The 18,140-nt window shown below is 36.8% G+C and overlaps 1 protein-coding gene and 1 long non-coding RNA gene across 2 annotated transcripts in view; both read left to right on the top strand.

Annotated features, from left to right (window-relative positions):
* Positions 1-2,858: 2,858 nt before the first annotated feature.
* LOC307000816 lies at positions 2,859-5,293 on the top strand. The gene is made up of 3 exons (XR_013798092.1): positions 2,859-2,977; positions 3,343-3,416; positions 5,186-5,293. It is a non-coding gene; the product is annotated as an uncharacterized lncRNA (long non-coding RNA).
* A 5,282-nt stretch (positions 5,294-10,575) lies between these two features.
* The window catches only part of pard3ba (par-3 family cell polarity regulator beta a), a 156,830-nt gene continuing 149,265 nt past the window's right edge, over positions 10,576-18,140 (top strand). Inside the window, exon 1 of the mRNA XM_079615678.1 lies at positions 10,576-11,025. Within this exon, the coding sequence (XP_079471804.1) occupies positions 10,909-11,025 (117 nt within the window). The 5' untranslated portion in view covers positions 10,576-10,908. The remainder of the gene's footprint in view (positions 11,026-18,140) is intronic.

The following is an 18,140-nucleotide window of genomic DNA, read 5'->3' as shown; positions in this document are numbered from 1 at the left end:
TGACAAGTAACACATTGAATTAAATATGAAATTTTAAAGATTTGAAATAGCATTTTTTGTTTTTGTTTTTTTTGTTTACAGTGGAATAGAAAGACTGTGCTGGTGGACCAGGTTTTTTGTTCGCTTGTTCTTGTTCTCTTCCTCTGGTCACCCTTGACTTTGAGGTCAATGTCAGAGAAAATGACTGCAGACCATGAAGACTTGAAGGCTTCTCAAAGAGAAAGTGTGCCAGGGGTTCATAGACAGCATAAGCAACAGAGAAACATATAGCAGAGAAATGTGATTGATCTGAATTTAAAACACTTCAATCTCATACAGTCTCTCATCATCTCATTTTGTTCTCTGCTAACACCTGAGCAATAAGGAGGGATAGTCGTTTTAGTGATCTACTCTTTGAATACAGCCTTTACAACATAGAATAACAAGTGTTACAACCAAAATAACCATCTACACAGTGCTAAAGAGAAATAAAGCATTATAATTCTGTGAGGTGTGGTACATGAATAAATTTAGCAACTATGACAGTGTTAAGGATCCAGCTGGCTCCAAAAAGCCGAGGAATGTATTAGCGTAGCGTCGGCAGTGGTCGTGGTGAGCATGTGCTGCACACTCCAACAGGGTTTTTCTCTGTGATAAATGAACAGTGCCATTCAGTCATATTAAACCAGCGAGTTTTCACGCCAGCCAGCTGTTCCCTCGGCTCAACAATCCCGTTCCTCCCTCAATTTAAGTTCATCACAACCTCACCAAGCCAATTCCTGTTATTAGCGTTATTACCTGCACCCTGTTTGCTTTTGTTCGAAATGTACCTCGTGAATGCCCAAATCGCTGTTAGACATTTGCTGCAATTAGTGGGGAAATTAGGACTGTCGTGCTCACTCCGAAATTGCCGTAGTTTTTCATCACAGGATTTGTTCCCTCTTTGCTAAGTGTTAGCATGTCATAATGAACTTTAATTAAGCAGCTCACCAAATGTAGAGTAAATTGCAGAGCGAGCGAGCGAGACGCCAGCGAGGTGGGGAAAGATTTGTGACAATCCGCTAATTTGATCCATTAGGCACAGGTGTAAGTCTGCGCTAATGCTAGCGCTTCTGTCTTAGCACCTTACAAAGTGTGAAGATTTTAGGTTGTAGCATTTATTTTTTCATTTTCAACAGGGCAGGTAAAACAAAAAAATGTTGTATTGGAAATATATTTCAAAAATGCCCTTTAGTAATGGAATGTTTAAGCTTATAAATGACAATTATTTCATTTTTTAATTATCGTCATGTCATTTCAAACCTACAATATATGGAGCATTGCAAAGATTTTCGTCTAAAACTAGTGCAGTTAATCTATCAAACTGAATTTCTCTCTCTTAAAGTTTCCTTACAAAGTCTAGGTTTGCACTTTATTAGGATTTTCAGAACTGCATCATGAAAACCAATTTTTTCTTAGCGTTTTCTACTGGTTGTACTGGTGTCAATGGACTTCTGTTTCCAGTGAAGATCAAGGATTTGGCTATTAAAGTAATTAAGCTGGTGCTGTAATTGCTTTTACAGTCTGGGGTCAAGAAAGTAGGCCTACACATAACCCGAAATGCACCCCTGCACCTTACCAATCACCTCTTGACTTTCATCAGTCATGAACAGAGAGGGCTTTGTGTTGGCCAACTTTAGACATGGTTGAAGCTGTTTTCATTGCTTAAAGGCTGCTTTGTTCATGAGTAAGTGATTAAAGGAACAGCGCACTGCCACGACTGCCCACACGAGTTCCTCTGAGAGCCCACAATGGACCTTTAAAAAACAAAACACAGTCAAACCAAAACCTTATAAATAACCTAATAAAACTAAGAAAGCAGCGAATTAGAATGATGTCTGAAGGATCACGTGACACTGAAGACTGCAGTAATGATGCTGAAAATTTTGCTTTAACATTACAGAAAAAAAGATACATTTTAATGATGGAAATAAATATATAAAAAAATAGAAATTGCATTAATATTTGTAAAAATATAACTGTTTTTACTGTGTTTTTGATTTGCATAAATGCAGCTTTGGTGAAAAAAAGAGTTTTACCTCAAAAAACATAAAAAAAAATGTTAAATCTTACTGACCCCAAACTTTTGAACGCTATATCCATTTTATGAGGTTATATATTTTAAATAAAATTACATTTACCTTATACGTTCCATGCTATTTAATATATACATTACTGATAGATATTCCTCAAATACATTCTCTTCCATTTAAATCTCTCATATAACTTAAATGAATCAAATTCACTGAAATATTAGAAGTATAGAAATAGTGATCAATAGTTTACACACGCAGGCGCACACACTCACACACACACACACATATATATGACTTACCGTAATTTGGAATGTCACTTATATTATAAATTTACAAACTTATAGATGGATTTGATAGCACTATGTATATATAAACTCTTTTAAAAAAGTACCAATTTTGTATTATATTTCTCTCACAAGTAAAAAAAAAAAAAAAAAAGAGTTAAATAAAAAAGGGAGTTCAATAGGGAACCAACAGATCTTCTTTATATCTCATGTCTTCTTACACCGCTGAATCGAAGCTGTTCTCATTCCAGACATGGTGGGTTCAAGGCAAACAGATCTGGGAACCCCGTCTGCTGTTTGGTTATGAGGTGGAAATTGATTTAGGATTGTTAAAACATCGCTTGGTACCCACCGAAGACCAGATTAGGCAATGAAAACAGATGACACAATCCCGTCTGTTAGCACAAGCCTGTCATATCCTGACACATCCAAACCCTGGCCTGCCATAACTGTACGTAATGAGCATATTCCTCTAAAACAATATGTCTTCTGCTCAGGCAAAGTGAACGGTATCTGTAGGGGTCTGTGATGGATTGAATGGAGGATACTGGGCAGATGTGGAGGAGAGGATTGAATAAGAGCCAAGACAATGTCCACACAGATCTTCAGAGGAAAGGTAACCTCTGAAAATGCAATCAGGTTAGTTTGTTTGTGATCAAACAACACACTATTGTTCTGCACACACACTATATGCAAATACACACATAGAGTGCAGTGCATGCATACCAATGCAAGGAATGTGGAGCGCGACCATGCATGATGAATTTACATGATAAACAAGCATACTTCTTGTACTCTAGCACCTCATCATTTGGTTTCACTGACCTGGGAAGTTGCAGGCCTTGTCATTTTATTTCTCATGAGTCTAAATTATCTCTCTCGGTGGTTAAGGAGAGCAGAACTGCATCATCGGGGAAGAAGTCATGTCCAGTGAAAATTTAGGAAGCTGTTTTTCTATAAACAGACACAGTGTATTAAACTGATCTGTTCTCTTTGCTTTACAGGTTCACAGAGAATAAACCACAAAGTTCCACTCAAAACAGGAAGAACTGATGAACGACAGTGCTCCCTAACAAAGGTACCTTTGACAAATGATCCTTTCTAAGCGTTTGAATTAGCATACTATACTTAATGTTTTTGCACAATATAGTATGCCTCGCATGTGTACACTGTAAAAATTATTTTTCAAACTCATAAATAAGACTATATTGCAGCTATTTTTACCAGAAAATACTGTTTTACTCTCTCCATGTGCTTCAAAATTTCACATTTAATTCAGTGTGTTATTAGCTTCTTCTTTTATTGTGTGTGTGTGAAATTTACTAGTAATTTCTGAGTGAAAATTGTTTCAAACTAAATCCTACACTGTTAATAAAACAAAGATTTACTGGAGTGTGTTTTGATAATACCACTTTAGTCTTTCTTTGTGAAATTCACAAGCAATTTCTGTCTGAAAATTACATTTACATCTAAAAAATTAGATGATCAATATATTTCAATACAGGTTATGACAATATATTTTAACATTGCTTTAATTCATCAAAATTAGTAACTTTTTAAATAAGTTATACAAGATTAAACTAATTTTCTGTCAGTTTAATGTAATTTAAGTTGAAATGACTTAAACATCCAAGTTGAATGTAGGCTACTTAAAAATTTAAGGTAGCAACTTTTTTTTTTTTTTTTTACAGTTGTACACCAATATTTTTCAAAGTAGTATATGCTTTTACATAGCAATATTTTGCACATGAAGCATTTATAAGTTCATATTACTGAACTGGTTCACTCAGGTTCATTTGACTGAATCATTTATTGAATGATTCAATGATCCATTTGAGTGCCTGGTGAGACGTTTGCATCTTTTTTGTAACAATAAATATTATAATACTCTGTGTTTATTACAACATTTGTATAAAATAATATATTATCAGGTAATTTGATAGAACTTTAAAGAGCTAACAAAATTGGATTAAAAATGTCAAATAACCTTTTTTATTTCAAAGAATGTACAGCAAATATGCCTCTTTTTCCATCATCAGTATATAATAATCTCTCTACTTGTAGGCAAACCATGTGAACTGAAGACATAAAATAATCATTGGTTTGAACAAGCTATTTTTGCGCGCAGGCCTCTATCCCTCCTGAGCACATTATTTCACAATAAGGAAAAGATAAACAGCTTTTCTTCAACAAAAACGAGCCTCATTCTTTCTCTTGCCCTCTCCATGAACTCATTGAGTGAGCTATGAAATGATGCTCACTGTCTAGCAGCTGTCGCAATTCTTTACTACTTTCATACTTGCCAGTGCGATCGAAATAAGCCATTTAATCAAGCCCAATCAATTAAAACACTATAGACGAGGTTATAAGCGTGAAATGAATACTTTGCCGCCACACAAAATGAGAGTGGTAAAATGATATTACTCTCCCGCAACAGTGCCATGAAAAAAACATTAGCTTCCTTGTTGTTTTGATCTGTTGCTGCATATTTCTTTTTTCTTCGTTAGATATTTATAAAAAATTGTATGAGATAAAGGGAAGCTTACTGAACAAATAGCGTTTCCTTTTTACATAATTATTCAATGAAGTTTTTTAAACACAGTGTAAAAATGAGTTCCTCCCTCACACAACTTTAACAGCAATGACGACACTCAAACACTGTGAAATTTGACATCAGTCTCTTATATCACTTTAGTGGATTTTTAGCCTCAACAGAACTTATTTCAGTTTTGTTTTTATCAGGACTTTTGTTTCACTTTTGACTAATTCTTCAAATAGTTTCATTTAAGTAATTTGATTATTTCGTCACTGTTGAATTATTGACTTGTTGAATCTCCTTTGCTTCAGTTCAACTTCCAGATGTATGATGGGACGTTTGATTCAGAACGTGCGGGAACAGAGCAGGCCAGCCGGAGTTAGAAAAGCATTCCCACACTATGACACCATCATCACCACGGTGCAGTTTTGGTTGATGTTGTCGATATGGAATGCAGTGTCTACTTACTTACAACAATATGTGTTTCAGACATGTTGTCCAAGACGTTACATTTTTGACTCCCTGAACATCTTTTAGTTTAAAGGGGTGGTTGATTATGATTTAACTTTTCTATTTTTAGTAATGTGTAATGTTGCTGTTTGAGCATAAACAACATCTGCAAAGTTACAATGTTTAAAGTTGAAAGCAAAGGGAGATATTTTCTTTGAAAGAAATAGCTTTTTAAGGACTACAACAAACGGCTGGTAGGGACTACATGACATTCATCCCGGGTTAGTGACATCACCAACCCTAGAATTTACATAAACCCCGCCCCCGGGAACACGATTTATAGAGAGGGTTTTCACCGACGGCACGCTCTGGGCGGTAACCCAGATGCGCAGCCATTATGGAGGCACTCGGATGTAAACAACAGCATGGATTGCACTGTTTATGTACTACTGAACACATTGTTACACTAATAAACCACGTAAAAAACATGTGGAAGCTGCGAAATCATATAGAGAAGGACTTAGTAAGCAGGAAAGAGTGCAAAATTTTGACAAACTAAAGTTAATATGTGGTAAACGAGCTAACGTTAGCTTCTCTAGCTCTTACTGCAATTCTTCCTTCTATTTCTTATCCCGACATACCTGTAGGCTACGTTCAGATTGTCAGTCCAAAAAAGCACATGAAATCCGTTTCAAGCTACATCCATATGTGGTTTGAAATCACATATCAGGACATCAGCTTCAGTCTGAACGCTCTGATCGGATTTCGCATGGTATGTGACTCTCACGCCACGTAAAATGTAAACGTCAAACATTAGGAAAGATGCTGAAAGTCGCTGCCGAAACAATGCTGTGTTGCTGCAAAGTGGCGGATGAGCAGAAAATTATTATTTTTGAAACCGCCGCAGACAAGAGCGCGGGAAAAAAGCTGTCCATACCAGCCTCCTACATTTCTGCCGCAGGCTCAAGACGCAGTAGTCCAGCGCGGCGGATACACATTTCCATGTTGTCAAATTGAAATAAGACAACATCTCTATTGCAAATGCATATCCTCCATCAACGCAACGTCATTGCCATATTGCCAAAGAGCTGCATGGACACACACATCGGATCTGAACAGTTGCGATACACAGTGTGACATCATTTTACATCAGATTCCAATCGGATACAAAGATAATAGGATTTGGACTGACAGATGTAGCCATAGTTAATTACGTCAACATTTTAGCCATAATCAACGCTTCATTTACACATGTGATGCTGTACCTCTCTCAACCACAAACGCCTTCTTTCGTCAGTTTTTTGCACTCTTCTCTTTAACTTTTGACAGTCTATAGAACTCAAAATGTTTTTTTCCCCAGTGTGACCGTCGGTTAGTACAGACCAAAACTCGACCATTTTTCAGCAGCAATAATCAGCCAAATTTGCGAGTCCATTCAGTTCAGTGGCACTGTTTACGTTCAGCGCCTCCAAAATGGCCGACTTCCGGATTGATGACGTGTAGTGAAAACCCTCTAGATTATCATGACAGAATATGCTAATCAATGACTAGAAGATAACTACACATAAACTACATAAATTCATCAACTAACCATTCAGAAATGTCCTGTTGCATTCTACATGTTGTCACTTCTTCTTGAGTCTCTCCATCATTGTCTGAATCCGGTTTGAACATAAAAGGATAAAGATTTTTGAAATTTTCAGTGCATGTGTGAGGAAAAAGGACATGAGCTGTTGAAGCTCCGCCCCCTGTGTCGGGAGCAGCAGCTCATTTGCATTTAAAGGGACAGGCACAAAAGGTGCGTGTTTGCTCACCCTAAGACCAGGACCAGGCCAGCACTCCTCAAATTAATCTAAAAGATCCACATTTACTGCCAGAGAAATGTCTTATATTTAATACAATAATAAATATAAGACATGCTGTTACCTATAAAATAAAATCACTAACAACAAAATTCATTCAGAGATGGCACAGAAGCTGCAACTGAACTCGTACAATTAAAGGCATAAATAATGTTATATATATATATATATATATATATATATATATATATATATATATATGTTTCAAATTGTGAAAACAGCTCTCCTGCTCTTGTGATATTGCCTTATATCATATCATAAAAAATAGTTATTGTTTGCATTTGAAGCTGGAATTTTACATTCAGTCACATTAATGATGTTAACATATAAATCAAACAATGTTCCGGAAATAAAATACAGAGTCATTTTAGTCTGAGACTGAGACAGGGCCGAGCATAAATGTGTTCGAGACTGAGACAAGAGTCAAGAGTCAAGACTTAAAAAAAAAAAACTATAACCTACAACACTAGCGATTTCTTTTCTCTTCTCTGATGACATGTTTACTGGTGTGTGGGCGGGAAAACCGTCACTCACATGAGTACGACCAATAGCAAACCACAACCATCCAATCACACAATTAAGTCCCACCCTTTACAATTTTTAAAGGCGATTCCCATAAATGACAACAGGGACGAAAATATCACAACTTCCATTTCATGTCGAACAGACCAAACAACTGACATTTTAAACTGAAAGGCGAGACTTCCTTCCTACAGCTGCCATTTTGAATGTTTTGAATTTTTCCCATTCTTTTTTTTTTTTCTCAACAAGAGATCCGTCTTCTGCTCTAACAATAACACAGCCTTGTAACTATTTGATTTCGCTCTAACGACAACTGACGCAATAGAACTCAATTTTCCATTTTCCAAAAAATGTTTCCATTTTTTCATCTTCATGCCATGCTGGATAATTGTACATGGCCACCCTGGTGAAATGTTGACAGACTGAGCACCCCTTAGAGGATTCACTTCTGTTCCCAATGTTCCTCATTTGGAGAAAGCAGCTCTCACTGTGATTCGATGGAGTCCCAGAGCCTAAGAATGGCTTCAGACTGACATTTTGACATTCTTTTTTTTGGTTTCACAAGTTTTTGGGGATTTGGGTTTTCTCAAATAGATCTGGCATAGGGGAGATTTATTCACATCAAGATAAGCTAAGTTGGCGGACCCTCAATCTCTTCACAAATATATACACACAAACATATAATAGGTTATTAGTTTTGCTATTAGGTGTTTAGTTATTTTATAAAATTCCATTTAGAAATGTGTGAACAAGTCTGTAACATGCACAATAAACGTATTTCTAAACAATTTGTAGTTAGTTTCAGCCTCTACTTAATCACCTATAGGCATGAAAATAACATGGAATATATAAATGCACATAAATGATATGACACAAATAAGAGCACTTGATAATAGGCTGTGAAAGGCTTGTTTATGTTATAACTTATAGTTGATTTATGTTAGCGCTTCCCGCTGATTGTAGCCATCATGTTAACTAGTAGCTTGATACCCTTGAGATTTTTCTAATGCTCTCATGCTTAAACAATTCTGAGCATTTGAGGCATGCTGTTTTATAGTTATAATGGTTACCGGATAGCTACACCAGCTCCATTAACTCCTCTGTGCTGGCTAAGCAGTATTTTTGATGTCTGACAGATCGGTCATACTCGCTTTGAATGTGTGCCTCATAAACCTCATGTGCTGTGAGACCATCTTACCCTTCCTAAATAAATGAGTGTTCCAAAAACATTTAGTGCTTTGTTTTCCCCATTATACCCATTATATTTTATGGTGAGGAAAGGGATTGTAAACCATAACTTTCTCCAAATGGCTGTGGTAATGCTAGCATTAAATCTGTTGTTGAATTGCGTATGAAAAATTGGATATCAGAAAGAGACAAGTCTGGATTTTGGCTGGCACAGTCACTCTTCCAGATGGCAGAGTTTGGCATCTCCTGTTATAATGATGGGACGACCCCGGACTAAAGGAGCAGTGCCAGCTTACTATCAAGTGTATTGTTGGTGTTTATACTGCATTTCAATGCTAATAAGAATTGTTAAGGTTAAGAACTGTTAAGGTTTAAGGGTTAAAACTTTGTCTAAACATGTAGGCCCTACGTATAATGTTCACAAATATTCTATAGTGCTTAATTTAGGTATATTCATAGTTACCAGATAAGTCATATTTTTAAACTGTATTTTCATTGTTGAAGTTGAAAAGTATGAAAAAATCATAATAGAAAGGTGGTAAAAAGTTTTTAAGGTGGTTGTATTGTTAGTTTGACAAAGAAAGAGGAATTTGTCCAAAATTATATGTATTTTTAAATTTGACCAAAGTACATAAAAGTGCCCGAAGTCTAAGAATCACCCAAATATAAAAATATATTTTTACCAACTTTAAACAGTGCATCCTCTGGGGAAGTATCAGGGGAGCAATAAAGAATATGTGCATAATTCATATAAACTAAGAACATGAATGCTATTTAGAATTCATTCAATCTGTGGGAATAATAAAGCTGTCACATCACTATCTTCATGTATGGCTGATGAGAAGGCTGGAAGGGTATAGTAGACGGTTGGAGAGGTTGATAGTGTAATTGGGTCAATGAAACACTAGGGACACACAATAGTCCTCTGATAATAGCCCATTGTCATTGGAATATGTAGTTGCAGAGTAAGGCCTGGGGACTGTGAACTAATATTTCAAACAGGAAGTCAGGAAGTCGTCTTTAATTTAGATGCACTTTGTACTGTAATTTAAACCCACAGGCTATAGTCATCAATCTTTTTACTCCATGCAGTGAATATTTCTCAGGGTATCTTTCCTTTTAATAATCAATTTCTGCACAAGTAGGCGACTACCAAAATAGCTATTTCCACTGCTGTTTCTAGGGGGAAAAGATATGTTCTATCTATCTATCTATCTATCTATCTATCTATCTATCTATCTATCTATCTATCTATCTATCTATCTATCTATCTATCTATCTATCTATCTATCTATCTATCTATCTATCCATCCATCCATCCATCCATCCATCCATCCATCCATCCATCCATCCATCTATCTATCTATCTATCTATCTATCTATCTATCTATCTATCTATCTATCTATCTATCTATCTATCTATCTATCTATCCTATCATCCCTCATATATATTTTTTTTGATTATGCAAATATGACATTATGAGAGTAGGCTACTGCTGTCAAGTGAGGAGAAACTCTCTATTCTCTATTTCTATTTTCTCTTAGAATATGTGAGATTCCCTAGTACGTATTCATTCTGTGTCAAGTGAGTCACTCATTCATCTGTGTAAGTATCTTCCTCTCCGCAGTGATTATTCTGGGAACTGATAGTTTAAAGCTGGCTGTCAATCACGATAGTTATGCACTGTCTGCAGCTTCCGGTTTCGCTCTGGACTTCAGCGCGCGTGAACTCGGGAAAAACACATCAGGACTTTTCTCTGTCATCCAGGATTGTGTCATTCTCTTCAAAGTGTGGTTTGGGAATGTAGTTACTGGAGGATTATTCCGTTCATGGACTTAATATTGCCTTACTGAAGACTTTGTTAGTAGCCTACATTAAAGAGAAGGAGGAACATCACCTGTTAGGCTACAGTTGACCAATGACACCTGTTGACTCTTCGGCGCTGGTTTTAAGAAAAACTGTGCTATAAACAAACTACGAGGATATCTGAACGTTTGATGAGCAAGTTAAGATGAAAGTCACCGTCAATTTCGGGGAAACGAAGGTTGTCGTCCCGTGTAAAGACAGTTGGATGGTACGGGATTTGATCGATCAAGCCACTCAAAGATACAAGAAGATTGTTGAACAGGTAACGTGTTGTTTATAAGTTTGAAATCGTAACACAACCCGATAAATATTAATTTATGAGTCCGACTGTTCACTATGGATTGTTTAAATACCCTTACTTTGGCATATTTGATCGGATTTATGTTAAAAACTACACTGTTTACCGGGTGGTGAATCCTACTATGGCGAAGGCATGGTTCATGAATATTAATATTAAAGCCTTCACCATAGTACGGTTGTTAACCGGGTGTGCCCTCGAGCTCATATCACGTGATCTTGAGCTGTCAACACTGCCCTTTTTCAGATTTCTGGTTATTGTTTTAAATATTCATTATCTTTAGACATTCCTGCAGTCTGATACTGTGGTAAAAGATTTGTTCTGCGCCTCAAATATGTAGAAATATGATCTTTAGGTCTACACAGTATGTCTGGGAAATTTACTTAGATTGTTAGTCCTCTGCTACCAGTGACTTTCTCTTCACTTTTGTTTGGATTTATTCCAGTTTTAACACACACACACCCACACACACACACACACACACACACACACACACACACACACACACACACACACACACACACACACACACACACACACACACACACACACACACACACACACACACACAGACTCTTACACAGCAAAGCAAAGCTGAATTTTCATCATCATTATTCCAGTCTTTCAGAAATCATCTGTATTTGTGTGTGTGTGTGCATTATTTACAATTACTGTGGAGTTTGTTATTTGACAGCTTGGTGATTGTTCACATTGATAATTTAATTTATGTGAATGTGTCATGCATTTATTGTGTTAAAATGTGTTTAGAGGTGAACTTCTAATGGGTCAATTATTGCAATACTCCGATCTTCGAATTGTTAATATCATCATTAACTTCTACATAAATAAATATGTCCCAACTATAATCCACGTACGGGTTTGATATCAATCGAATCGATATATGCTTCTATTAGTCCTCACTGAGCAACATCACACTTTAATAGTGCAATGCTTGGTCAGTGTTAACTATGCTAGTCCTTTTGTCCGGCTTCTGCAGTAAATGCCAGTTGGAATAAAGCAGGACTTATGTGATGAATACAGCCGTGTCATTAATCGCTCCCTATCTCCAAATGCAGGTGGCAGGCTGTGTTTGATTAGTTTGGCCTGGGCTCTCTGGCTGCGATGGCTGGCTTTATGGGAGGTTTTAGTATGAGGTTTTAAACTGATGGACGTTATCGGCTGAGATTGGCTCAGTCGAATGGGATGGGTCGGTGCCAGGCGTGCTGGGGTAGACGTGGGCGCTTTATCCATTCTGTCAACCCACCTCTCGGGTCTCGTGCGTCACTGAAGTATTGAGCCCTTCATCTATGATGCATCCGTGATGCACTTCACCTTGCTTAGACATTATGCATATTCACATATACAACAAGCAGTTGATGTTTGTACATTTTGAAATGCAAATGTGTCTATGGGTGGATGGATGTTTAATTTACATTTACTTTGAGAGATGAGCTGTTATTAATTTAAATGGCCGATTTACAATGATGTCAACAATGAAAACACATTATGCATTATTAATGAAGACCAGGGTCCTGTTTTGCAAATGTGACAGGATGATTACTCAAATAAGCTTCAGGTTAACTCTAGTAGAGAGCTGCACAATTACGATTTTTTTTGACTGCCCATTTATATCTACTGCAGTTTTATTGAGGATGCACTACATTTGCTGCATTTATGCATTGCAAATCAATGATAGACATCTCTGTTGTGTGCATAGATGCAATAGTTTTAAGAGGTCTGGCTGAAATATGCATGTTTTAAATTCAATGTCTACTTTAATTTCAACACTTTTTCCTCTCAGGTCTTGGTTGATCTTTTTTTAGCGTCATGTAAAATCTACTTTTGCTCCCCCCCCCCCCCCCCCCCCCCCGCCACCCCAAAAAAAAATCCTTGGATGGAAATCTGGCTTATGAAAATTGTTGCAGAATAGGATAAAGTTTTGTTTTCTTTAGTAAAACTGACGCAATGCACTGGTGAATTGTTTTATATTAATACCAAGACCGTATGTTAAGAAAATTGAAAAAAAGTAAATTTTCAGGGCTTGACATTAACTTTTTGAGGCACTTGTCCTTCGGACAAGTAAATATGTTTCACTTGTCCATGCACAAAAGTCACTTGTCCGGGTATAGATTTATAATTTTATAATTTCTTTTTGATTAATGCCACTTTCTACCCGGCAGAGGCTGATTTACCAAGGGAATACTTTAAACCGTGTAGCTACTTTACATCTGAACATAAGCTAATATTTAACTATGTACATTTAACCAATACAAATGCTGTTGATGCTTGTTTACAGTACACTGATGCCGACGCTAGCTAGCTAACGTCACTTTCTTGTCAGCCGGGTTGGGTTTCCCCCGACAGACGCCACAGACCATTACTCCGTCTTCATAAATAACCCAGTCGAATTAATTTCCATTTGGTTACGAATTTTCGTTCCCGTTTTAATTCGTATGGTGCTGTTGGTGTAACTGTAAGGTGACTTGTTTTTGGAGCTTTTCCTGGCGCTTTGAGGCAGGTAAAAATGTTTAAACTTGGACCGAATCCTGATTGGCCAATCAATTCTGAGTTGGACGCTGGTTCGACGGATTGTGGGGAAAAAAATGTGTTCGTTTCAAATCGGTAAAATTAAATCTGTAAAATAGACGTAATGAGTGGCACATAACGTGAAGTAACATGGCGGCATTTTATTTTGTTTGAAATTTAACTTGTCCAGTGGGACAACTAATTTTCACTTTCACTTGTCCTACAAAAAAATCCACTTGTCCCGGACAAGCCTTAATGTCGAGCCCTGCATTTTGGTTTCATGTTGATGTTACACAGAGCTGTTTGAAAAAACTCATCTGATAAAAATTAATCAGACTCTCCAACACTATTTGACAGAGACAAGATATTTTAAGGAGTGTCTTTTAAGTATTCACTTGTCTGTACATAAATGTGTTTTGTCATGCTAAATTAAATAAATTGCTGCCTGTTGGAAAATATATCTACTTTAGGAAATCTACATCATTATATGCTGAGCTGCTGCTATGCTTCTGAAAATATAGTCTGTCTACCCCCAAAACCAATCCTATAAGAATACTGAATAAAAAGTGTCTGTCCCACTCAGTAATGTTTGCGTGTCCAGCAAGATCTTACTGACTGGTTGAGATTAACTGACATCTGAGGAAAACTGCTTTATTACCGTGCCATAGCTGGGCTCTGCCGGGCCGCTGGTAACCTCTGAGGGTTGCTGGAGAGCTGACTTGGCAGGCAGCGCTGCTGAGATCACTACACACGGCACACTTCCAAGAGCACAAAGCCATCGGTGTCAGCAGCCATCCCCACAACAAATTGCCTTGGATTTAAACGTCACAATGGGTATGCAATATCGAGTCCTATAGGACTGCTCCTATGCTGAAAACTGACCCTATTTACTTTCTGAAGGGGTCATACTTTCTAAAATGACTTGATATTTTTATTTTAATGTTCCTTGAGGTTCACTTTTTTTTTTTTGCACAAAAAACAATGTATATGCAGAACAACTATTTTCAACCTTCATTCTGAACCTGCGATTGATAGGGATGCTAACGATTAATCAACAATCGATAATAATTTAATCAATAACTTTTTTTTGAGGTGAATGTGGCTCATGTGCAAAACACGTGCTGCAGACATGCGAGAAAATTGGGCGCGACACATTTACGTATTCTCATGTATTCATATATTCAAGTTATGCAATGGATTAGCTTGCCATTTATTTCGAAACAAAATTAACCAAGGGTCCGAAAAAACTTCCAAACAAGCGATTTTACTAAACAAGAATTATTACTTGTGTACTTTACACTTTTCCATTCATTTTCCCTTAAAAAAATAAATATCTTAATATATTTTTTTTGCCTATTTCTTATTTTCTGCATGTGCTTACGAATGACATTGTTTCAAATCATGGAACAGGTTGGTGTTGCTTGACTTTGATGTCACGTATCTTCGGCACAGTTGGCAGTGCAGGGTGCAATATTAATAATATTACTAATTAATAACATGTTTTGTCTCTTAGAAAAGTAAGTGACAGTAGTAGTAGCTTGAGTTAGGATGCAGATGTATCTGTTGTTCACTAAGAAAAACAGTAGAGCATCTGTAAAAATTGTAACAACCGCATTTTTATATAGCCTAGTAAAATGTAAATATTCTGACTGTTTGAGATCAAGGTCTAATAAAATTAACCATTGGTCTTCCATAGTAGCATACATTTAGATCATGATAACCACAGTAAAAACCACACATATCCGTGGTAAAATGTATGGTTGGTTTCTATTATATTTATATGAAAAACAGTAGTTCATAAGATTGGACTAATTTGATGCTGAAAAGTAAGACTGATTGCCCCTTGGCTAACAGCTAGTCATACTGGTTCTTACAACACAGTCTTAATTTAATGGCTTTGTTTAAGCAGCTGGCCTCAGATTAATTATAATGGGTTGCAAATTTTAAGGCAGTTATTAGCCATAATTTATTAATGTCTTCAAGATCGAAGCAAATGTAAAATACCATTGTTATTGTGCATTCCATGATTGCGAAATGTAAGTCTTTTGGGTTGTTTTATCAAAAAATGTAAGTGTAATCACTTAGAAAAGTAATTACACCCCTCTTCTCAATAAGCTGCATGATTTGAGGTATTGTATCACAAAGTGTTCTGGATGAATTCCATGCTGACATTTCATACTTTGCATTAGGGGTTTGTTCAGATAGATTGTTAACCCTCAGTATACACCATAGTAATCATAACGTGCTTGCCTTTGCAAAAAAACAACACTAAATGAATCCTCACAGCTACAATCTTTAATTACAGTTAGTTCATGTAGAAATGACTTGGAGAGTTCTCCTCAAACACTGATTACTGTGTGTTTGACATCTGAGACCAAACAACTTCCTGCTGTTTAATCACAGGTAATCGGATCTTGTATTTTCAGATTTCTCATCGGTTTTTTATGGGATTTGTGGGAGAAAAAGCATAAAGACAGTAAATTTACAATTTAGTTTGTTCAAATTAGAGATGGTGATTCTCCCACGATTCTGAATAATCGTAACTAAACAAAATAACGTAATTTATTAGATGTTCTGACAAATGGGATTTTATGGGATTTGGGGGAGAAAAAGCAAAAAGACAGTAAATTTACAATTTAGTTTGTTTAAATTAGAGATGGTGACTCTCCCATGATTCTGAATAGAAGACAACTAAACAAAATAACATGTAATTTATTAGATGTTCTGACAAAATTCTGCGGTCTATTTAAAAATATTTAATTTAATTGACTTTATTAATTTTTTTAAAGCAGTTCAAGATGAATCATTCAATGACACATTCATAAAAACTTTCATTATGGGATGAATCAGCATCTTTGAACGAATCACTTGAATTAATGACTGACAACCATAAAGATGTAGGCTAATCGATACAATCTTTATTTGAAGTGTCAAGTTATTTTCAAAAGGTAATTTACCATGTCTGAATTATAAACTTTATTCCAGTATTTCTGTGATAATTCAAATTATTGTTACACAGCAACAATGATATGATAGTTTCATAACTATATATATTAGCATTCTCTGGATCAGCAAATTTGCATGTTCACTGTGATCATACTTGTCAAAGTTTTAATAGACATATAGCTGAATTTTTGTCATTTAGGAATAAGATTGTGTGGGTGTTTGAATCGAGATCACAAACTGTTAACGATTAATAATGCAGATCCACTAAATAGCCATAGTTTTCCATAGCTTCTCACATACTCCATATTTATTTGTTTCTTCTTGTCATTGGCAAGATGTATGTCAATGATAATGAATCTGAATTCATATTTCGAGATTTTGCTGTGGGACGCTTTAAATGTCTAAACGGTTTCTTCCAGTGTTTACGGGAGCTTGTGCGTGTAAAAAGCACCAGGTGTGTTGTTCATCCAAAGCAAATGTTTCTCAGATGGTGTCATGAAGCTGAAAACAGTCCCAGCAGACAAATCTGCCTAAACAGCATGAGCACTTTTCCACACCAGCAGGGTGGACACAAACTGCTGCTTCCTGTTGAGACTGAAGCAGAGACAGCGCCTTCACAAAACATATCAGTGTGTGTTAATCTGGGTTGAATTGAGAGTCACTGTTTCTTTCTGGATAGGGGGGATAGCCTTTCTCAGTAGTCTGATGCTATCAGCTTCCTGTTTTTTGGAGGGTTGAAAACTGCGTTTTTGAACAAATATGGAGGTTTTGAATAGATTGAGCAGTAATTCTCTTCTGAACTTCAGAATATGTGCATGTGTGTGCAAAAAGAAACTCAGACATCCCTCCTCTCCTGGAAGTTCCTCGAGTCTCCCGCATATTAATAGCGGCTCGCTGAAGCTTGCAAATTATATGCATGTGCAATTTCCCGGGAATATCAAGCTAGCAAGGGACAAGCCCTGTTTCCACCTGGTGTTAAGATGCATTTTCGGTGATGCGATCACAAGTGGTCAGCCAAGAAACATTACCGTTTACACCTGGTAAACAATCTTTCTTCCTCCCCATAGAACTGTGACTTGCTTAAAGGGGGGGTACAATGGTGTTTCATGTATTCAGAGTTGTTTACAGTGTTAAAGAGATGGATTCTCCTGCTAATAATGGCCAAAGTTTGAAAAGTTATTTTGAACGAATAACAGAGAATTTCTGTGCTGAAAATCATACTTCCGGATTGCAACACGTTTCGGCTGGTTTTTTTCTATCGTAGATCTAATGACGTAGACCAGAGTGGAACTCCTTATATGAGCATTGCTCTCGGAAAAGCGCGTTCACGCACACGTCGACCAGAGGAGAGAAAGACCGCGCTCATCGGCGCATAGACATCATATATCTCTATATAATATCTATGCATCGACGCGCTACTACCGGAAATCATCATCAGCAGCGCTAAATAGGAATGGTCGATGTCAAGAATGTCTCCAAAAAAGTGTGTTTTGGGATGTGAGGGAGGGAAGTTTACCTTGTTCAGCTTCCCAAAGAACCCAGTGTTACTGGAACAGTGGATGCAGTTTGTATTTCCGGGACAGCAAAGGAGTGTGGCAAGTGCGGTT

This window comes from Phoxinus phoxinus, assembly GCF_949152265.1.
Source record: "Phoxinus phoxinus genome assembly, chromosome: 6".
Classification (NCBI taxonomy): Eukaryota; Metazoa; Chordata; class Actinopteri; order Cypriniformes; family Leuciscidae; genus Phoxinus; species Phoxinus phoxinus.
The sequence above is the reverse complement of the archived record's forward strand: the minus strand, read 5'-3'. Positions and strand labels throughout refer to the sequence as shown.